At 37.3% G+C, this 23,559-nt stretch overlaps 2 protein-coding genes across 6 annotated transcripts; both read right to left on the bottom strand.

Annotated features, from left to right (window-relative positions):
* Nucleotides 1–4,025: 4,025 nt before the first annotated feature.
* LOC118223951 (trypsin inhibitor ClTI-1-like) lies at nucleotides 4,026–12,285 on the bottom strand. 2 transcript variants are annotated; one of them, XM_035411068.1, is made up of 4 exons: nucleotides 12,189–12,285; nucleotides 8,744–8,787; nucleotides 8,024–8,136; nucleotides 4,026–4,322 (listed from the first exon to the last, which is right to left on the bottom strand). In XM_035411068.1, exons 1-4 carry the CDS (start codon nucleotides 12,214–12,216, stop codon nucleotides 4,277–4,279), a joined length of 231 nt encoding a protein of 76 aa, XP_035266959.1. In that variant the 5' UTR covers nucleotides 12,217–12,285; the 3' UTR covers nucleotides 4,026–4,276. The 2 variants fall into 2 exon arrangements, with proteins under 2 accessions (XP_035266959.1, XP_035266958.1); XM_035411067.1 differs by lacking the exon at nucleotides 12,189–12,285 and adding an exon at nucleotides 9,228–9,474.
* A 1,125-nt stretch (nucleotides 12,286–13,410) lies between these two features.
* Nucleotides 13,411–23,049, bottom strand: LOC118223954 (serine protease inhibitor Kazal-type 1-like). Of its 4 annotated transcripts, none has more exons than XM_035411075.1 (4): nucleotides 22,722–23,049; nucleotides 18,206–18,246; nucleotides 17,265–17,380; nucleotides 13,411–13,707 (listed from the first exon to the last, which is right to left on the bottom strand). In XM_035411075.1, exons 1-4 carry the CDS (start codon nucleotides 22,747–22,749, stop codon nucleotides 13,662–13,664), a joined length of 231 nt encoding a protein of 76 aa, XP_035266966.1. In that variant the 5' UTR covers nucleotides 22,750–23,049; the 3' UTR covers nucleotides 13,411–13,661. The 4 variants fall into 4 exon arrangements, 2 of the variants coding, with proteins under 2 accessions (XP_035266966.1, XP_035266964.1); XM_035411073.1 differs by lacking the exon at nucleotides 22,722–23,049 and adding an exon at nucleotides 19,684–19,772; XR_004764532.1 differs by lacking the exon at nucleotides 18,206–18,246.
* Nucleotides 23,050–23,559: the final 510 nt, after the last annotated feature.

The raw sequence follows: 23,559 nt of genomic DNA, 5'->3' as shown, positions 1-23,559 counted from the left end.
ATTCATATTATTACTAGTTAAAATGGAATTCTTGATTTCAAGAATTTGTATTGTAAGTAGTTAAAATGGAATTCTCTATATCAAAAACAAATTGAATAAAAGCTTTAACGGCTTGCCGTAAAAATACACTTCAGTAAAAGTTGAGAATCTGCACTTTAATCTGAAGTGTTCAACCCAAAGAAGCAACGATAACAGTCTGCTCAAATATATTTAAACCAGCTCAAATAAGACTCCCTTAAATGTCATCAAAAAAGAAAAAAAAACCCATTCACAATCCACACCTTCAACCCCACGGACAGGATAAACAAATGTATTTTGGAGCGGCTAAAATAAGACTCCTTTTAAGGAGAGGTTAATAAATATACAGAGATTTTAACATCATGCCCTGAGCTTGCTGGTACTCATCAGACACTGCGACCAGCAGCACTATGCAGACCAGGATAGTGTGTTTCATGGTGCCTCTGAGGTTGTCCTAATGAGAGTGTGACTGCAGGTGTGTTTGCCCCTGTTTCTGTCTCTGTTCTGGTCCCAACTCTCTTTAAATGGAGCTGGACCCTGTCCCCACAGCACCCCCCCTACCATCCTCTGCACACACCAACATTTGGTTGCGCAGGTTATGTAAAATTTAATTCCAGTTATATTCAAAACTCAGAATTAATTAAAATTTTTCTATTTGTGCCTCCAGAACTGGGATGGCAGGTATGCCATCCAGCCAAGTTACGCCTTGGTGAGGTGGCAGGCCTCGTACCTATACAGCACTGAGAGTTTGCCACTTTTCAGGGTTTCCTACAGAAATAGCCAGAATGGCCACAGGCTCTCAGCACTTAAAAACATTAACTTCTGCACCTGCTGACCTTGTGTAGACACACAGAATTCAAAAACAAATTTACACATTCTCAGAATAAAGCCCCAAATTTAGGGGATTTTGTGTTTTTTCCTTCTTCTTCTTCTTCTTCCTGCTGATTACAGCACCACAAATGATCCAGGCCCACAAATAATACGTCTCTCCATTGGACATTTAGGTACATCAGTACATTTAGGTACTTTTTTGGATCAACATGCCCATGGGGCCACATCATGACGTTCGTCCCCTTTTCCCTGTAAGTGAAATATAGCACAGTGCCACAGCTGCAATAGAAATACACAGAAAAACACTTCAAGCCTGATGTTATGTTGGCAAGTAACAAAACAAGGGGGAAAAAACGTCCCCGTACTAATTTGCAATGAAAATTCTGCTTTAAGTTTCAGACGTAAAAAAACAGACTAAAAAATAGACAGCAAGGAAAGGTTTTCAACTCTCGTGGTATTTGATTGTGTATAAAATTACACTAATGTGTCATGGGTACCACATGTAATGCTGGGTAGTGCATTTAGAGTAATGTTTTTCATATGGATAAAAAGAAAACACAAATAAAAAAGAATCCATTACAGGCATGTAGCAGATGCTCTTATCTAGAGCCACTTACACAACTGTAACATAACATTTACCCTGCATCCATTTAAACAGCTGGATATATACTGAAGCAATGCAGGTTAAGTACCTTGCTCAAGGGTATAATGGCAGTGTCTTAACCAGGAATTGAACCCGTGACCTTTAGGTTACAAAACCAGTTCCTTACCCATTATACTACACTGCCACTCCAGGCTGCGCTGGTGTTGTCCAGTCTGAATATTTTAGACCCCTCTTTCCCTCCAGGCAAAATGCTTAACTCAATTTGCTCCAGTGAATATCCATTTACTAAACTAGTGCCATGTAAAAATGTAAGAAATAACTGTAACATGGCCATTCGCCATAGAGATAGAAATATAAAGGACTGTCTCAGATGCGAGCATGTCATGACTAAATAGCCACCTTTTGTGTTTTTTTGCTTGTTTTGGGTTATCTGCCTGTAATTTACTTGATTGTCTCCTAAATCTATGTGACAGACAGATAAGTACATAAGTACGTCAAGTACAAACAGTACTTTGAACACACTGCCCAGCATTACATGTGGCATGACTACACATATTAAGGTCATTTTACACATATTCAAATACCACAGGAACTTGGAACCCTGTGCAGGTTATGCGCAGATAAGCACAGGGAATGCAAATGACTTTTTTCCTCTTCAAACTTGGCTTGTTACTTGTCAACATGATGTCATACTTTCCCCCCTGTAGTGCCTCCCCATTCTGGTTTGGAGCGGTAGTACGGCTCTGGGAAAGGCTGAGGTCTCTGAAAGCAAGAGCAAGAACAGAACAAGAACTAGCTGCTACAGGCACTGTTTCAGCTGCTTTCGCCGATGATGTGACTGCCGATAGCAGCAGCAGAATGAGTAGAACAGGTGTTTTTGGGGCTTTTCCTCAGTATTATTAAAAATTCTCGGGTCATCAGCTGTACAGGTCTTCCTTGGTCTACCAGGCCCTTTGTGTTTACGGAACTCACCAGTGTTCTCTTCTTAATGATGTTCAGAACAGTTCATTTGTGGTAAGCCTAAGATTTGGCCTATGTCTGACTGTTTTTTTTGTGTGTTTTTTTTCATATTTCTCAACCTCATAATAGGTTCCTTTATTTTCATTGGCACAATTCATGTCCTCATGTTAACAAATGACTATAACAGGCTCCAAAAGTGATTAGAAGCCTAGAGTCAGGACTAGAAACTTAGGTTATCTTATACTTGCAGTTAAGAGGCAATTGAACACACCTGACTAATTGAAAACACCTGTGAAACCAATGATCTCTAACATTATGGTGCCCCGAAATGGGGGGCTATGTATAGAAAGTCCTGTTATTCCTATGTGGTGAAACCAAAATGTATTAAAATATATGGCAAGCCATTTAAGTTTTTATTCAACTAGTTATTGATATCAAGAATTAAATTTTATCTCGCTATTATTTGAATTCTTGATATTAGAAATTCAATTTTAACTAGTTAAAATAGGTATTTTTGATATCCAGAATTACATTTGAGCTAGTTAAAATTGGAATTCTTGTTTGATGAACTGAACGTTCACCTCGCACATGACATTTCCTTATTATTTATAATTTCATAGACAGATCACTTCAGAGCATTCTGTGGGCGAGCATTTTCTTTCTGGCAGCGAAACATGTCATTCCCAGTTAGGGTATGTATCTTTATTACATCTTCACTACTGGATTATTCAATTTCCCCTGCTTCTTTAAATTTACAGTAAATATCAACGTTATGACAGCTGATACCTTGCGTAACAAATGGCCCAAAAGCACTTTAAAACTTTGAATTTCTCCATAATAATATGCACGGTTACTGCGAGAAGAATAATACATTTGTTTTGGCAGGTAAGACACGCTGGAACGCAAAAGTGTTGTGCTTATATCTTCACTTGTTTTTCATTTGAATAAAGCCACATTTAAACGAATACGCTATTTTATTTGATGACTGTAAGTATGAACAGCTCTTGATGAATGAGGTTTAAAAAGTGCAGGCACTAATTAAAGAAAAATCCTAATGTTAGTCCTTAGTACAGCTTGATAGCTCTGTCTTGTTTTTATCAAAACCTTTAATTTAACCAATAACTTTCATTTAAAATTTCACGTGTGATAGTGTAGCCAAACTCCTAGCTCGCTGTTTACAGACACCTTCCCACGATTCCATTGACACGTGACTTTTAAATACAACAGATGAACTAATTTCACATTCATGCAGTTGCGATGAAGTGAGATAATGTAGCCGTATTACGCCATCAAGGGGTGTTAATTATTTTTGCCTCCCATTTTTGCACCAAACCAAAAGAATATACTTACGCATTTTTAAAAACATTTAATCTAAATATGTGAGTTGTCCTGACTGAATTCTATTTGTTGCCTATTTACGCATTCTATTCTAATGCCTAATACCCTGTGTATGTTGATTCTTTGGGTTGCTGACAGGAGTCTCTTCAACAGTCATTTATCACTGCGGTCACCACAGATAGCATTCATTGTACACAGCAGTCAGAAACTTCTGTCCTGTAGACTGTGAGTCATGACACAACTACAAACTCGTAATGATGGAAGATGCGCGTGCTGAATGCTGTATTACTTTATTGATGCGGTGTACAGAATACACTCAAGCGGCAGGGTACAGATTATGAATAAGCAGTAGTCTGCAGATTACAGACTATGCAGTTGGCCTTCTAGATTCTTCCCCATGGACTCCAAGCAGATGAGCAAGCAGGTAGGGCAAGTGTTGCACGACAGTCGTTACGTTCCCATCCATAAAACAATGTAGGAGAAATCAGTTGAACTGTTGCGGACAGTTCACTTTCCATTTTCGGATCAACACTGATGACGTTTCACGATCTTGACTCTAAAGGTTTTCGCCCTATAACGGAAATATAGAACAGTGACACAGCGGCAATACACAGAAAAACACTTCATGCCTGATATTATGTTGGCAATGACTAAATAAATAGCCACCTTTTGAGTCTTTTGGTTGTCTCCTAAATAAAAACGTAGTAGTAGTAGTATTTTTTATTCAGTCATCACACACGATACAATATAATATAAACAGTCTAGACAGTATAAACAAGTCAACAATCTATGTATTAGGTAGCGACCGAAAAGGCACAAGCAGAAGCATAATGCTTATATGTGCCTATCCTACATTCTTATCAATTTAAGCTACCCTCCAAAAATAAAACTTAATAAAATAAAAATCATTCACAATTGTAACCCTCAAAAATAGCTTTATAAACCATTCTTTTACACATTCTTACATTTATATTAAGCATTATTCCATAATTTAACCCCAACAATAGAAATACATCTCCTTTTAATCCATTTTTTAGCTCTTTGTACAGTGAATTTACAAACATCTCTCAAATCATAATTGCACTCCTGTATTGAAAAAAACCTTTGTACACGGACTAGGACGGAGTGTAGCACAGTGGGTAAGGAACTAGACTTGTAACCGAAAGGTCGCAGGTTCGATTCCCGGGTAAGGACACTGCCGTTGTACCCTTGAGCAAGGTACTTAACCTGCATTGCTTCAGTATATATCCAGCTGTATAAATGGATACAGTGTAAAAATAGTTGTGTAAGTCGCTCTGGATAAGAGCGTCTGCTAAATGCCTGTAATGTAATGTAATGTAATACACAATCTGGGAGTGACTTTGTTTTAGCTCTAAACATAATTTGCATTATTTTATAATATACCAAATCATTAAATTTCATAACATGGGATTTTATAAACATTGGATTAGTGTGATCATAGTAACCAGCCTTATTAATAATACGTATGGCTCGTTTCTGTAGTAAGACTATTGAATTTATAGTTGTTTTAAAGGCCGACCCCCACAATTCCACACAATAAGACATATAAGGAAGTATAAGTGAGCAATAAATTATATACAAGGCCTTATAATTGAATATATCCCTAGATTTATAAAGGATTGCTATTGACTTTGAAATTTTTCCTTTAATATAGTCAATATGTTGTTTCCATGTTAATTTATGATCAATCACAACCTCTAAGAATTTTGTCTCAAAAACTCAAAACTTCAATTTCAACATCAAAGATTTTTAATTCAATATCCCCATCAATTTCTTTTTGATTACCAAAAACCATAAATTTAGTTTTCTTAATATTGAGAGACAATTTATTAACATCAAACCAAGTTTTGAGAATTTCCAGCTCCCTTTCAATAGCATACAAAATTTCCAGAGCAAAATAAATTTGTATCGTCTGAAAAAATGACAAATTTTAACATTTCAGTAACATTGCAAACATCATTAATATAAAGTAAAAAAAATGTTTTGGACCAATCACCGATCCCTGGGGTACCCCACAGGTGACCTTCCTAAATCCTGACACAGTTTCATTAATTTGTCTATTTTCCAAGTAGCTTTCCAGCCAAGAGTAAGCTATACCTCTTATTCCATACTTCTCCAATTTTCTCAATAATTGGCTGTGATCTATAGTATCAAAAGCCTTATGTAGGCCAATAAAAATACCAATAGAACACTCATCATTTTCAACTGCCTTTGTTATTTCTTCTACCATTTCCATTACTGCATATGTAGTAGTTCTATTTTCCCTAAATCCATACTGGTGTTCACTCAGTAATTCATATTTACCAATGAAGAGATCCAATTGTTTCACAAATAATTTCTCTAATATTTTTGAAAATTGAGGAAGAAGGGACACCGGTCTATAATTATCCATGTAGTGCTTATCTCCATTTTTAAATATTGGTATTGCCTTTGCTAATTTCATATTATTAGGAAAAACACCTCTTTGAAAACACAGATTATCATCAACGATGCTTTTTATATTGTCCACTGTAGCATCAGAGCTATTTAAAAAATAACTCGGAAATTCAGATTTATAACATCTATTCTGAATAATATGATTGATTACTTTCCAAGTCCTTTGAATGTTGTTTTTACTCTCCTCTAATATTTTATTGTAGTATTCCTTCTTCTGTAATCTCATAATGGAAATCAATTTATTCTTATACAACTTATATTTTTCTTCACTTTCACTGGTTGTCAGTTGTAAATATTTCTTATAAAGTACATTTTTCTTTTTGCATGCCCTTTGCAGACTTTTTGTCATCCATGGCTTTCCTTTATATTTATCCTTCAACCAGCACTTTCTAATAGGACAATGTTTGTTATATAACTCTATGAATGTGAACACAAATGCATCATAGGCCTGATTAGGATCATCAACATACACCTCATCCTAGCTGTAATTTATAAGGTCCATCTTTAAGGCCTCAATTCTTTCTGGTGTCCTTATTCTTACTAATTTACAAGAAGGCTCACTTACACCAACTGAACATTTAACCTTTAAATTATGTGAAATCACAAAAATAGGAAGATGATCACTGATATCACTTAAAAACAAACCACTTGTTGCTTGGTCATGAACATTAGTAAAAATGTTATCAATAAGTGTGGCACTTTCTTTAGTTATCCTACTAGGATTATCAATAAGTTTTGTTTTTGGGTTTGTTTTGGGATTGTTTTTGTCTGATTAGGCAAATGTGATTCCAGTGCTAGTTTGTACTTGGTAGGATTGTTGTTTGCTGAACAGGTTACTCTACAGGGTTGGAGTCCTGATCTATGTGGTCACTTCTGGCACTACGATCTTTACTCACTCTAGTGTGTTTCTTTTGCACCTCTGCACCTTGACCTAATGCACTTGTTGTACGTCGCTCTGGATAAGAGCGTCTGCTAAATGCTTGTAATGTAATGTAATGTAATAAGGGGCCAGAGACCAAAACTAAACATTACATTACAAAAGTCTGTTGTTAGTTTATGTTCATTATATTTTAACAAGTCTATATTAAAGTCACCACAAACAAAAATTGATTTCTTATTACATACTTTCCCAAAAATATCAACTATGGTATTCATAAATTGATGAATGTCACTGCTTGGGGTCAGTATTTTTTTATATGAATCTTGCTGATCATATTAATTTGAACACGTGGTCGTGATTCACGTGCCCTAGACCAGTGGTTCTCAAAATCGGTCCTGGGGGACCCCTGTGTATGCTGGTTTTCATTCCAACCTCAACAGCAATCCCAGAATTTTAACAAGCTGTTAATTTTTCTTAATTAGGTGCCGATTTTGAGAACCACGTGCCCTAGACATGCTGTGATTAACCATACTAAACACAACTATTTCATTTTCTACATTTCCTGTAATTCATGGCTGCAAATAATATGATTATTTAGTGTGTCACACAGACCAGCTTCCTCTGAGTTCATGTATCTGTAGAGCACTTGTGGAGTCCAGCCTTGTGTAGGTCTTCCACAATAAAATTATTTTTTTCTATTGTCAATTCAAGGCAACTGCCTGATGAAAGACACTCACAGACTCTTGGATATTGCCCTCGTCTTTTAAACCATTTTTTGTTGTGTGTTGTGTCAGCCAGTATGAAAATAAAGGAGCACATAAATCTCTCAAGTGTTGGTCTCCATGCACCTCTGTGCATTAGTGTCCAAATGTGTTATGTTGTGCAACAGAAAACAATCAATACACAAGGGAAGGAAAGATAAATCTGCAACTTACAGGTTGGCACGACAGAGTTCACACTCGTTCTTATAAGTTACTTTGTCAGTCCCGCACACAGGGTCCCAGTTGGTAGGACATGTCCCTTTCTCAGCATCCTTCGTGCATCTAGGCTGTTATGGGAGGATATGACAGAGCAGTGATTAATTGAAGGGTGTACATGTTTTTTTATTTTTCATATTTTATGTTTCTATGATTGTGTATCTTTTCTGCAAAGGGCCGTATCCTTAGTAACTTAGTTTCTGCTTATGTGGTTACATGCCAATGCTTTATTTGATTAATATTTGCTGAAGCAAACTGAGTAAACCTTTATGCTTCTTGGCATTTGAACATGTCACCACTCCTGCACGAGGCCACTTTTCTAACAACGTAACGTATAATGCTGTCTCGTGCAATCCTCAGTTCTGTTAACTATATTACAGAAGAGGAGTCAGACAGTCCAGGAGGGGTCTAAAAAAATCATACTGAACATCAATTCAGACTGGATTCTTTATTCTTTGTGTTTTGTTTTTTATCTGTGTGAGAAACAGTACTTTGAATGCTCTACCCAGCATTGCATATGGTAGGCACATTACATATGACATATTAAGCTAATTTTACACACATTCAAATACCATGGGACTTAGAACAACTTTTGTACAAATAAGCACAGGGAATGCAAATGACTTTTTTTTCTATTCAAACTTGGCTTGTTACATGTAAAGACAATGTCAAACTAACCTTATCACCTCTGACGCGCATCCCGAAGAAGGGCTCTGCGATCTCTGAAAGAAAGAATGAGGTTGACGTGACAGTGCCCTTTTCTGTTGGGAATGGCAGTTGGTCAGTAAGGTCATAGCTCAGCACATCTCAGCCATAGTTCAGTGTCATAGTTGTGTTGCGGATGAATACTTCAACGTGCATTGTTTCCCCGTAGTCTAGCAACAGTGTGGATTTTCCTGTGGCGGCCCAGCGGTAAGATTGTCCGCCACAATAAAAATAACGCTTATAAATAATATTTTAGCTATAATAACAAACAGTTATAGAATTTAGACCTGAGCTAAAGATTGGGAGCCGAGACATTGACCCCAACTCGTCGTGTCTGTGCTATCATTTTCTGTTTCTGGCGAGAAGGATAACACGGCTAAAATAAGACTCCTTTTAAGGAGAGGTTAATAAATATACACAGATTTTAACATCATGCCCTGAACTTGCTGGTACTCACCAAACACTGCAACCAGCAGCACTATGCAGACCAGGATAGTGTGTTTCATGGTGCCTCTGAGGTTGTCCTAATGAGAGTGTGACTGCAGGTGTGTTCGCCCCTGTTTCTGTCTCTGTTCTGGTCCCAGCTCTCTTTAAATAGAGCTGGACCCTGTCCTCACAGCACCCCTCTACCATCCTCTGCACACACCAACATTTGGTTGCGCAGGTTATGTAAAATTTAATTACAGTTATATTCAAAACTCATAATTAATTAAAAATTTTCTATTCGTGCCTCCAGAACTGGGATGGCAGGTATGCCATCCAGCCAAGTTACGCCTTGGTGAGGTGGCAGGCCTCGTACCTATACAGCACTGAGAGTTTGCCACTTTTCAGGGTTTCCTACAGAAATAGCCAGAATGGCCACAGGCTCTCAGCACTTAAAAACATTAACTTCTGCACCTGCTGATGCTGTGTAGACACACAGAATTCAAAAACAAATTTACACATTCTCAGAATACAGCCCCAAATTTAGGGGATTTTGTGTTTTTTCCTTCTTCTTCTAATAAAAACATCAGATACACACACAAACTGGACGTACGTATATTTAACCAAAATAATTTGTGCCTACTTTGGCTACTTTGGAGGTGGCCTGTTGGTAACGTGCTTGTCTACGGGATCTTTGGATGACTGAGAGACACGAGGTAGAATACTACCTGAGACTCAGGAAAATCTTTAACTCAGTACGCAAGCTTATTTGCTAAATAATAATTGCCTATTTCTTTGAAGCTATTGCTTTTGCATCTGTATAATCTTTGTGGGAACTCATCTGTATTCCTGAAATACATATTAATTTATTATTTTGCATACAAACTGCATTGTTTCATGACTCAAGGTCAGTATCGTTAGTCTCTCAGTGAGCAAAAAGACCGAATACAAATGGTATCCAAATGTTTGAAGGGATGGAAATCTAGGTTGACAGATGTTTCGACATAAACAGACTAGGTTAGCTCTATTTACCACTAATTTTGCTCATGTTTTACCCTGATATAGCCTGGCTATGTGCTAGCCCACTAGGAAGCTTTCGCTTTTCAACCAAATTTTTCACTGAACATTAAGATTGTACATGTTTCCATCTAGGTTGTATATGTTACCATTTGTATTTGGTTAACCGGCTAGATTTGGTTGAAATGTGAAAGTTTTCTAGTCGGCTAAGATTTTTGAAGTGGTTTTATTTTTAAATTCCTTAATCATAATTATTATTGAGTGATACTGTGAGATGCCCGCTCTATGTATAAAAAGTGGAATTTGTTTGTGGAAACAGAAAGTTTATTTTTGATTCCAATCTGAATTTTCCCATATATTTACTTTTTTTTATGTGATTCTTGGTGTGCTATTATTTTAGAAATTCCCCACTGAACTCACCTGACTAATCAGAAACACCTGTGAAAGCAGTTTTCCCAACCATTATGGAACCCTGAAATGGGGCGAGGGCGGGGGGGTTCTATGTGGTGAAACCAAACTGTATTAAAATAGCCTTTAATAAAAGCTGAGAATCTGCACTTTAACCACATATGAATGGTTTGATTACAAATCTGAAATTATGTACATAGAGTACATAACCAAATCAAGGAATAGTATGGCTTTTTTACAAACATTGTGGGGCTCACTATGTATATTACAAACTACAAAAGTTAATGTGGTAAAGAATGGTGTTTGTGTGTGGACTACTGACGAACTGAATGATATTAACCAATGGAAGTGCTACGAGGATAGCCTACAAGGCACACAGTACAGTAAGAGGTATATTTACAGTTGTTTTATCACTGTAGTATTGTGCAACCAACATTTGATAGCACAAAAATTGTAAAATATAATTTTCTGTCATATTCAGAACTTTTGAATTACTGCCATTGCCAGTGTTACTTACTAAGGATTAATTGCATGGCCTGGTTACTTCAGTAAAGCCACAGCAGAGGCATTTCCCAACAGCTTAGACGTGTGCAATAAGGTGGCAGGCCCACAATGTCTTCAATGAGCTGCATGACCCGTTCACTTCTCTCTTTACGTTTTGGCACAGAGAGTTGGCGTTTCCAATTATTCCAAATGTGTAGTTCATCTGAATGACCGCAAGACCACACTCACAGGAGCTCGGAGTTTCAGTCCTATTCATGCCTGCGGTTAGGATTAACTATAGCTTTCACACGTGCGCCTAAATACACACATGGATTAATATATAATGGAACATTACAATTTTTTTCTCAGTATACATTATGGCAAAGTGGCAAACAATTGTACCACTTTTCAAAATTAAAAGGCACCGAAAACGGTTTCATGAAAACAAAATTTGAGTGTCAGAGAGTGCTATGTTCACACTGACCTGCTGTGGGCTTCTTCTTTTTTTTGTTGTCTTTTTTCTTTTTTTTTTTTGGAAAGAGTGGATCTATATGATTAAAAAGAGATTCATTTTTAACTGCACTAGTCTTTTAAACAAAATGTGTGGATGTAGGCTATTGTGTTACATGCAGAACTAAAAATCGATGAACATCAGTCTGTCATATGCAACAGGGCTTTCTAAATGCTTCTGGGAAAGATGGGTTAGGGTGTCATCAGTGCCTCAAATTTTTGTTTGAATTTTACAGCTCGTTTGCATTGGTAAAGCCACAACAGAGGTATTTCTCAAAAGTAAAATATCATTTCCGGTATATTCAAAACTTTTGGATAACTACCAGGGCCAGTGTTATATACTCAGGATTAATTCATTAAAATTTTTATACCCATTTGCATTGCTAGCGCAAGGGCTGAGGCATTTCCCAACAGCTTAGACGTGTGCAATAAGTTGACAGGCCCAAAATGTCTTCAAAGAGCTGCTTGACCCTTTGATTTCCCACTTTACATTTTGCTTAGGTACATGAAGGGGCTGTTCGTGATTTTTCCAACTATGGAGTTCATCGAAATGACCAGAAAGTGGAAGTACACTCACCGGAGCTCTGAGTTTCGGTCACATTCATGCTCCCCCGCCCTCAGTTGGCTGCAGGCTTGGAGAAAGCGGTTCAGGACGACCCATGTGCAGTTTAAACAAAGCCGTTCTGGACGACGCATGCGCAGTTTCAACCCGAATATGGCACCGGCTGTTTTGCTCTACTAAATGTTCAATATTATGATTCGTGACTCATTATTTATTTATTTTTACTTGGAGGGGTTTTGGGTCTGTGAATGAGAGTAAGTTGGACATGGCTTTAGTAATATGTATCCATTAAGAGCTCAGGTGTTAACCTAAGTAACTAGCGAACTTTAGCTAAATTAACATTAGGCTACTCACTGTAGTCGGGTGCGCGCACGGCTGTGTACTGTTTTTCCTTTGTTAAGCAGTCGGCTAGCAAACTAGCCGGTTCGATAATTCGGCCACCTTGCTGACCGGGAAAAAGAAGAAGGAGAAAACGCTAAATCATCTAAGTTTAGGGGTTTATTGTGCGGACATGTGAAGTTGTTTGTTAATTCTGTCTGTAGAATTATGGTCACAAGGTACCGAAATGAATGTGCTTAAGGTGTGAGAGTCTGTGGTCAGAGTGGTTATTTCTGTAGGAAACCCTGAATAGTGACAAACTCTCGCTGCTGCATAGGTATGAGGCATGCCGCCCAGCCAACGTGTAACTTGACGGGATGGCATACCTCCCATCCCAATTGTTGAAATTACTTTTGCGTTGCTGTGCAGTTCCCTATTAGCCTATGTCTGACTGATGCCACCAATGTTTGTTCGGTTTGCCAAATGGATGACCTCTTGTTTGGGGGTTTCTGGTATTTCTCATGTTTAGTAGGGATGATCATCGGGAAGTATTGTGCTGCCTGTTAGATAGGGTAGTGCACGCTGGTACATGGACTGCAATACCTGAATCAGATCCATTCAGCACCAAACCAAAAAATATATACTTACACATTCATTAAAACATGTAATTTAAGTATGTGAGTTGTCCTGACTGTATTTGATTTGTTGCCTGTTTACACATTCCCTGTGTGAAAATATCATTAAGTGGATTTATCATTAGTTGGCTCTCTGAGTTGCTGACAGGAGTCTCTTCAACAGTCCTTTATCACTGCGGTCACCACAGATAGCATTCATTGTACACAGCAGTCAGAAACTTCTGTCCTGTAGACTGTGAGTCATGACACAACTACAAACTTGTCCTGATGGAAGATGCGCGTGCTGAATGCTGTATTACTTTATTGATGCGGTGTACAGAATACACTCAAGCGGCAGGGTACAGATTATGAATAAGCAGTAGTCTCCAGATTACAGACTATGCAGTTGGCCTTCTAGATTCTTCCCCATGGACTCCAAGCAGATGAGCAAGCAGGTAGGGCAAGTGTTGCACGACAGTCGTTACATTCCCATCCATAAAACAATGTAGGAGAAATCAGTTGAACTGTTGCGGGCAGATTACTTTCCATTTTCAGATCAACACTGATAACGGGACCGGATCCTGACTTTAGAGGTTTTCCGCCTATAACGGAAATATAGAACAATGTCACAGCTGCAATACACAGAAAAACACTTCATGCCTGATATTATGTTGGCAAAAAATGAACCAAGTTTGGAGAAAATATAGTCCCCATACTAATTTTCAATTTAAAAATTCTGCTTTAAATTTCAACCATAAAACAAAAGGTTTGAAAGTTGTACGATAAAGGGTTCCAAGGCCTGTGGTATTCGAATGTGTCTAAAATTACATGAATATGTCATGTGTACCACATGTAATGCTGGGTAGTGTATTTAGAGTAATGTTTCTCATATGGATAAAAAGAAAACACAAATAAAACAGAATCCAGGCTGCTCTGGTGTACAGTCTGATGTTCTTAGACCCCTCCTACCCTGCCCAGGCAAAATGTTTGACTCAGTTCCAGTAAATATTCATTTACTAAACTTGTGGCATGTAAAAATGTAAGAAATAACGGTAACATGGCCATTTGCCATACAGATAAACGATCATAGAAAAATAAAAGACTCAGGTGTCTCTGATGCGAGCATGTCATGGCTAAATAGCCACCTTTTGAGTCTTTTGGTTGTCTCCTAAATAAAAACATGTAGTAGTAGTAGTATTTTTTATTCAGTCATCACACACAATACAATATAATATAAACAGCGTAGACAGTATAAACAAGTCAACAATCTATGTATTCGGTAGCGACTGAAAAGGCACAGGCAGAAGCATAATGCTTATATATGCCTATCCTACATTCTTATCAATTTAAGCTACCCTCCAAAAATAAAACTTAATAAAATAAAAATCATTCACAATTGTAACCCTCAAAAATAGCTTTATAAACCATTCTTTTGAAAACAAAAAGCGAGTTACACATTCTTACATTTATATTAGCATTATTCCATAATTTAACCCCAACAATAGAAATACATCTCCTTTTAATCCCTTTTTTAGCTTTTTGTACAGTGAATTTACAAACATCTCTCAAATCATAATTGCACTCCTGTATTGAAAAAAACCTTTGTACACAATCTGGGAGTGACTTTGTTTTAGCTCTAAACATAATTTGCATTATTTTATAATATACCAAATCATTAAATTTCATAACATGGGATTTTATAAACATTGGATTAGTGTGATCATAGTAACCAGCCTTATTAATAATACGTATGGCTCGTTTTTGTAGTAAGACTTGAATTTATAGTCGTTTTAAAGGCCGACCCACACAATTCCACACAGTAAGACATATAAGGAAGTATAAGTGAGCAATAAATTATATACAAGGCCTTATAATTGAATATATCCCTAGATTTATAAAGGATTGCTATTGACTTTGAAATTTTTCCTTTAATATAGTCAATATGTTGTTTCCATGTTAATTTATGATCAATCACAACCTCTAAGAATTTTGTCTCAAAGACTCTTTCAATTTCAACATCACAGATTTTTAATTCAATATCCCCATCAATTTCTTTTTGATTACCAAAAACCATAAATTTAGTTTTCTTAATATTGAGAGACAATTTATTAACATCAAACCAAGTTTTGAGAATTTCCAGCTCCCTTTCAATAGCATACAAAAGTTCCTTTACATTTTCCCCAGAGCAAAATAAATTTGTATCGTCTGCAAAAATGACAAATTTTAACATTTCAGTAACATTGAAAATATCATTAATATAAAGTAAAAAAAAATGTTTTGGACCAATCACCGATCCCTGGGGTAACCCACAGGTGACCTTCCTAAATACTGACACAGTTTCATTAATTTGCACACATTGCTGTCTATTTTCCAAGTAGCTTTCCAGCCAAGAGTAAGCTATACCTCTTATTCCATACTTCTCCAATTTTCTCAATAATTGGCTGTGATCTATAGTATCAAAAGCCTTCTGTAGGTCAATATAAATACCAATAGAACACTCATCATTTTCAACTGCCATTGTTATTTCTTCTACCATTTCCATTACTGCATATGTAGTAGTTCTATTTTCCCTAAATCCATACTGGTGTTCACGCAATAATTCATATTTACCAATGAAGAGATCCAATTGTTTCACAAATAATTTCTCTAATATTTTTGGAAATTGAGGAAGAAGGGACATCAGTCTATAATTATCCATGTAGTGCTTATCTCCATTTTTAAATATTGGTATTACCTTTGCTGATTTTATATTATTAGGAAAACCACCTCTTTGAAAAGACAGATTATCATCAACAATGCTTTTTATATTGTCCACTGTAGCATCAGAGCTATTTAAGAAATAACTCGGAAATTCAGATTTATAACATCTATTCCGAATAATATGATTGATTACTTTCCAAGTCCTTTGAATGTTGTTTTTACTCTCCTCTAATATTTTATTGTAGTATTCCTTCTTCTGTAATCTCATAATGGAAATCAATTTATTCTTATACAACTTATATTTTTCTTCACTTTCACTGGCTCTCAGTTGTAAATATTTCTTATAAAGTAAATTTTTCTTTTTGCAAATGCATCATAGGCCTGATTAGGATCATCAACATACACCTCACCCCAGCTGTACTTTATAAGGTCCATCTTTAAGGCCTCAATTCTTTCTGGTGTCCTTATTCTTACTAATTTACAACAAGGCTCACTTACACCAACTGAACATTTAACCTTTAAATTATGTGAAATCACAAAAATAGGAAGATGATCACTGACATCACTTAAAAACAAACCACTTGTTGCTTGGTCATGGACATTAGTAAAAATGTTATCAATAAGTGTGGCACTTTCTTTAGTTATCCTACTAGGTTTATCAATAAGGGGCCAGAGACCAAAACTAAACATTACATTACAAAAGTCTGTTGTTAGTTTATGTTCATTATATTTTAACAAGTCTATATTAAAGTCACCACAAACAAAAATTGATTTCTGGATTGAAAAAAAAATTGAACACGTGGTCGTGATTCACGTGCCCTAGACCAGTGGTTCTCAAAATCGGTCCTGGGGGACCCCTGTGTATGCTGGTTTTCATTCCAACCTCAACAACAATCCCAGAATTTTAACAAGCTGTTAATTTTTCTTAATTAGGTGCCGATTTTGAGAACCACGTGCCCTAGACATGCTGTGATTAACCATACTAAACACAACTATTTGATTTTCTACATTTCCTGTAATTCATGGCTGCAAATAATATGATTATTTAGTGTGTCACACAGACCAGCTTCCTCTGAATTGACGTATCTGTAGAGCACTTGTGGAGTCCAGCCTTGTGTAGGTCTTCCACAATAAAATTATTTTTTTCTATTGTCAATTCAAGGTAACTGCCTGATTCCTTATGATAGACACTCACAGATTCTGGGATATTGCCCTCGTCTTTTAAACTGTTTTTTGTTGTGTGGCTATACCTAATGTTTGGCCCAGAGAGGCACAAGAAGCAGTGCATTTTCTATTACACTGTATCCTTTCATGTCAGCCAGTATGAAAATAAAGGAGCACATAAATCTCTCAAGTGTTGGTCTCCATGCACCTCTGTGCATTAGTGTTCAAATGTGTTATGTTGTGCAACAGAAAACAATCAATACACAAGGGAAGGAAAGCTAAATCTGCAACTTACAGGTTGGCACGACAGAGTTCACACTCGTTCTTATAAGTTACTTTGTCAGTCCCGCACACAGGGTCCCAGTTGGTAGGACATGTCCCTTTCTCAGCATCCGCCGTGCATCTAGGCTGCTATGGGAGGATATGACAAAGCAGTGATTAATTGAAGGGTGTACATGTTTTTTTTTATTTTTCATATTTTATGGTAAATGGTAAATGGACTGCATTTATATAGCGCTTTTATCCAAAGCACTTTACAATTGATGCCTCTCATTCGCCAGAGCAGTAAGGAGTTAGGGGTTAGGTGTCTTGCTCAAGGACACTTCGACATGCCCAGGGCAGGGTTTGAACCGGCAACCCTCCGACTGCCAGACAATCGGTCTTACCTCCTGAGCTATGTCAGCTATGTTTCTATGATTGTGTATCTGTTCATTAAAGGGCTGTATCCTTAGTCACTTAGTTTCTGCTTATGTGGTTACATGCCAATTCTTTATTTGATTAATATTTGCTGAAGCAAACTGAGTAAACCTTTATGCTTCTTGGCATTTGAACATGTCACCACTCCTGCACAAGGCCACTTTTCTAACAACGTAGCATATAATGCCGTCTCATGCAATCCTCAGTTCTGTTAACTATATTACAGAAGAGGAGTCAGACAGTCCAGGAGGGGTCTAAAAAAATCATACTGAACATCAATGCAGACTGGATTCTTTATTTTTTGTGTTTTGTTTTTTATCTGTGTGAGAAACAGTACTTTGAATGCTCTACCCAGCATTACATCTGGTAGGCACATTACATATGACATATTAAGCTAATTTTACACACATTCAAATACCATGAGACTTAGAACAACTTTTGTGCAAACAAGCACAGGGAATGCAAATGACTTTTTTTCTCTTCAAACTTGGCTTGTTACATGTAAACACAATGTCAGACTTCCCCTCTGTAGTGCCTCACCCTTGAGGCCGGTACAAATCCCGGAAAATACGCTGAGATCTCTGAAAGAAAGAATGAGGTTGACGTGTCAGTGCCCTTTTCTGTTGGGAATGGCAGTTGGTCAGTAAGGTCATAGCTCAGCACATCTCAGCCATAGTCCAGTGTCATAGTTGTGTTGCGGATGAATACTTCAACACGCATTGTTTCCCCGTAGTCTAGCAACAGTGTGGATTTTCCTGTGGCGGCCCAGCGGTAAAATTATCCGCCACAATAAAAATAACGCTTATAAATAATATTTCAGCTATAATAACAAACAGTTATAGAATTTCACCTGAGCTAAAGATTGGGAGCCGAGACAATATTGGAAATAACAGTGGACATTGACCCCAACTCGCCGTGTCTGTGCTATCATTTTCTGTTTCTGGCGAGAAGGATAACACAGAGCAATTCGGGGTCTGGATGATAAAGTGAGACAGCCTAATGTAGTTGTATTACGCCATCAAGTGGTGCTGATGATTTTTACCTCCCATTGTTTTCTACCACAAGGGCAAGGCGTAAGTAAAACTCCCAGAGCATGCAGCCTGTTTGCTTGTTCAGCTCTACATATAAAAATTATAATTATAAAGGCAAGGCAAGGCAAGTTTATTTGTATAGAACCTTTCATACACAAAGGCAATTCAAAGTGCTTCACATAGATACATGATGAAACACAGAATAAGAATAAAATAGAGTAAGATATAAAATAACAAATAAAAAAGTTCTCATAAAAATAAAAAAGTGCAGAAATTCACTTAAAAAAGGAATAAATAAACGAATAATAATAAAGCAAATTGTTCCACTCTCTCGAGATTATTATAGAATAATTTTTCTGTGTTTTTTTCCCTTTTGGTGCTCGGTCCTTTAAGAAAGTCACAATGCACATGTTACTTTGCCTTCATGGACACAGACACATGAAAATGAAGCTCATTAATGTTAGAACTAGCTGGATATCTGGATATCAAGAATTCCATTTTTAACTAGTTCAAATGTAATTCTTGATATCAAAAATTCTTATTTTTACTAGTTATAATTGAATAGTTGATATCAAGAATTCATATTATTACTAGTTAAAATGGAATTCTTGATTTCAAGAATTTGTATTGTAAGTAGTTAAAATGGAATTCTCGATATCAAAAACAAATTGAATAAAAGTTTTAACGGCTTGCCGTAAAAATACACTTCAGTAAAAGTTGAGAATCTGCACTTTAACCACATCTGAAGTGTTCAACCCAAAGAAGCAACGATAACAGTCTGCTCAAATATATTTAAACCAGCTCGAATAAGACTCCCTTAAATGTCATCAAAAAAGAAAAAAAACCCCATTCACAATCCACACCTTCAACCCCACGGACAGGATAAACAAATGTATTTTGGAGCGATTAAAATAAGACTCCTTTTAAGGAGAGGTGAATAAATATACAGAGATTTTAACATCATGCCCTGAACTTGCTGGTACTCACCAGACACTGCGACCAGCAGCACTATGCAGACCAGGATAGTGTGTTTCATGGTGCCTCTGAGGTTGTCCTAATGAGAGTGTGACTGCAGGTGTGTTTGCCCCTGTTTCTGTCTCTGTTCTGGTCCCAGCTCTCTTTAAATGGAGCTGGACCCTGTCCCCACAGCACCCCCCCTACCATCCTCTGCACACACCAACATTTGGTTGCGCAGGTTATGTAAAATTTAATTCCAGTTATATTCAAAACTCAGAATTAATAAAAGTTTTTCTATTTGTGCCTCCAGAACTGGGATGGCAGGTATGCCATCCAGCCAAGTTACGCCTTGGTGAGGTGGCAGGCCTCGTACCTATACAGCACTGAGAGTTTGCCACTTTTCAGGGTTTCCTACAGAAATTGCCAGAATGGCCACAGGCTCTCAGCACTTAAAAACATTAACTTCTGCACCTGCTGATGTTGTGTAGACACACAGAATTCAAAAACAAATTTACACATTCTCAGAATACAGCCCCAAATTTAGGGGATTTTGTGTTTTTTCCTTCTTCTTCTTCTTCTTCTTCTTCTTCCTGCTGATTACATCATCACAAATGATCCAGGCCCACAAATAATACGTCTCTCCATTGGACATTTAGGTACATCAGCCAATAAAAACATCAAATACACACACAAACTGGACGTACATATATTTAACCAAAATAATTTGTGCCTACTTTGGCTACTTTGGTGGTGGCCTGTTGGTAACGTGCTTGTCTACGGGATCTTTGGATGACTGAGAGACACGAGGTAGAATACTACCTGAGACTCAGGAAAATCTTTAACTCATTACGCAAGCTTATTTGCAAAATAATAATTGCCTATTTCTTTGAAGCTATTGCTTTTGCATCTGTATAATCTTTGTGGGAACTCATCTGTATTCCTGAAATACATATTAATTTATTATTTTGCATACAAACTGCATTGTTTCATGACTCAAGGTGAGTATCGTTAGTCTCTCAGTGAGCAAAAAGACCGAATACAAATGGTATCCAAATGTTTGAAGGGATGGAAATCTAGGTTGACAGATGTTTCGACATAAACAGACTAGGTTAGCTCTATTTACCACTAATTTCGCTCATGTTTTGCCCTGATATAGCCTGGCTATGTGCTAGCCGGCTAGGAAGCTTTCAGTGAACATTTAGATTGTACATGTTTCCATCTAGGTTGTATATGTTACCATTTATGTTTGGTTAACTGGCTAGATTTGGTTGAAATGTGAAAGTTTTCTAGTCGGCTAAGATTTTTGAAGTGGTTTTATTTTGAAATTCCTTAATCATAATTCTTATTGAGTGATACTGTGAGATGCCCGCTCTATGGATAAAAAGTGGAATTTGTTTGTGGAAACAGAAAGTTTATTTTTGATTCCAATCAGAATTTTCCCATATATTTACTTTATGTGATTTTTGGTGTGCTATTATTTTAGAAATTCCCCACTGAACTCACCTGACTAATCAGAAACACCTGTGAAAGCAGTTTTCCCAACCATTATGGCACCCTGAAATGGGGCGAGGGCCAGGGGGTTCTATGTGGTGAAACCAAACTGTATTAAAATAGCCTTTAATAAAAGCTGAGAATCTGCACTTTAACCACATATGAATGGTTTGATTACAAATCTGAAATTATGTACATAGAGTACATAACCAAATCAAGGAATAGTATGGCTTTTTTACAAACATTGTGGGGCTCACTATGTATATTACAAATTACAAAAGTTAATGTGGTAATGAATGGTGTTTGTGTGTGGATTACTGACAAACTGAAAGATATTAACCAATGGAAGTCCTACGAGGATAGCCTACAAGGCACACAGTACAGTAAGAGGTATATTTACAGTTGTTTTATCACTGTAGTATTGTGCAACCAACATTTGATAGCACAAAAATTGTAAAATATAATTTTCTGTCATATTCAGAACTTTTGAATTACTGCCATTGCCGGTGTTACTTACTAAGGATTAATTGCATGGCCTGGTTACTTCAGTAAAGCCACAGCAGAGGCATTTCCCAACAGCTTAGACGTGTGCATTAAGGTGACAGGCCCACAATGTCTTCAATGAGCTGCATGACCCGTTCACTTCTCTCTTTACGTTTTGGCACAGAGAGTTGGCGTTTCCAATTATTCCAAATGTGTAGTTCATCTGAATGGCCGCAAGACCACACTCACAGGAGCTCGGAGTTTCAGTCCTATTCATGCCTGCGGTTAGGATTAACTATAGCTTTCACACGTGCGCCTAAATACACACATGGATTCATATATAATGCAACATTACAATTATTTTCTCAGTGTACATCAAAAAAAAAAAATTAAATGGCAAAGTGGCAAACAATTGTACCACTTTTCAAAATTAAAAGGCACCGAAAACGGTTTCATGAAAACAAAATTTGAGTGTCAGAGAGTGCTATGTTCACACTGACCTGCTGTGGGCTTTTTTTTTGTCTTTTTTCTTTTTTTTTAAGGAAAGAGTGAATCTATATGATTAAAAAGAGATTCATCTTTAACTGCACTAGTCTTTTAAACAAAATGTGTGGATGTAGGCTATTGTGTTACATGCAGAACTAAAAATCGATGAACATCAGTCTGTCATATGCAACAGGGCTTTCTAAATGCTTCTGGGAAAGATGGGTTAGGGTGTCATCAGTGCCTCAAATTTTTATTTGAATTTTACAGCTCATTTGCATTGGTAAAGCCACAACAGAGGTATTTCTCAAAAGTAAAATATAATTTCAGGTATATTCAAAACTTTTGGATAACTACCAGGGCCAGTGTTATGTACTCAGGATTAATTCATTAAAATTTTTATTCGCATTTGATTTGCTAGCGCAAGGGCTGAGGCATTTCCCAACAGCTTAGACGTATACAAGAAGTTGACAGGCCCAAAATGTCTTCAACGAGCTGCTTGACCCTTTGATTTCCCACTTTACATTTTGCTTAGGTACGTAAAGGGGCTGTTCGTGATTTTTCCAACTATGGAGTTCATCGGAATGACCAGAAGGTGAAAGCACACTCACCGGAGCTCTGAGTTTCGGTCACATTCATGCTCCCCCGCCCTCAGTTGGCTGCAGGCTTGGAGAAAGCCGTTCTGGACGACGCATGCGCGGTTTAAATAAAGCCGTTCTCGATGACGCATGCGCAGTTTTAATCCGAATATGGCACCGGCTGTTTTGTTCTACTAAATGTTCAATATTATGATGCGTGACTCATTATTTATTTATTTTTACTTGGAGGAGTTTTGAGTCTGTGAATGAGAATAAGTTGGACATGGCTTTAGTAATATGTATCTATTAAGAGCTCAGGTGTTAACGTTAGCTAACTAACTAGCGAACTTTAGCTAAATTAACATTAGGCTACTCACTGTAGTCGGGTGCGCGCACGGCTGTGTACTGTTTTTCCTTTGTTAAGCAGTCGGCTAGCAAACTAGCCGGTTCGATAATTCGGCCACCTTGCTGACCGGGAAAAAGAAGAAGGAGAAAACGCTAAATCATCTAAGTTTAGGGGTTTATTGTGCGGACATGTGAAGTTGTTTGTTAATTCTGTCTGTAGAATTATGGTCACAAGGTACCGAAATGAATGTGCTTAAGGTGTGAGAGTCTGTGGTCAGAGTGGTTATTTCTGTAGGAAACCCTGAATAGTGACAAACTCTCGCTGCTGCATAGGTATGAGGCATGCGCCCAGCCAATGTGTAACTTGACGGGATGGCATACCTCCCACCCCAATTGTTGAAATTACTTTTGCGTTGCTGTGCAATTCCCTATTAGCCTATGTCTGACTGATGCCACCAATGTTTGTTCGGTTTGTCAAATGGATGACCTCTTGTTTGGGGGTTTCTGGTATTTCTCATGTTTAGTG

Source organism: Anguilla anguilla, chromosome 3 (genome assembly GCF_013347855.1).
Source record: "Anguilla anguilla isolate fAngAng1 chromosome 3, fAngAng1.pri, whole genome shotgun sequence".
NCBI classification, from domain to species: domain Eukaryota; kingdom Metazoa; phylum Chordata; class Actinopteri; order Anguilliformes; family Anguillidae; genus Anguilla; species Anguilla anguilla.
The sequence above is the reverse complement of the archived record's forward strand: the minus strand, read 5'-3'. Positions and strand labels throughout refer to the sequence as shown.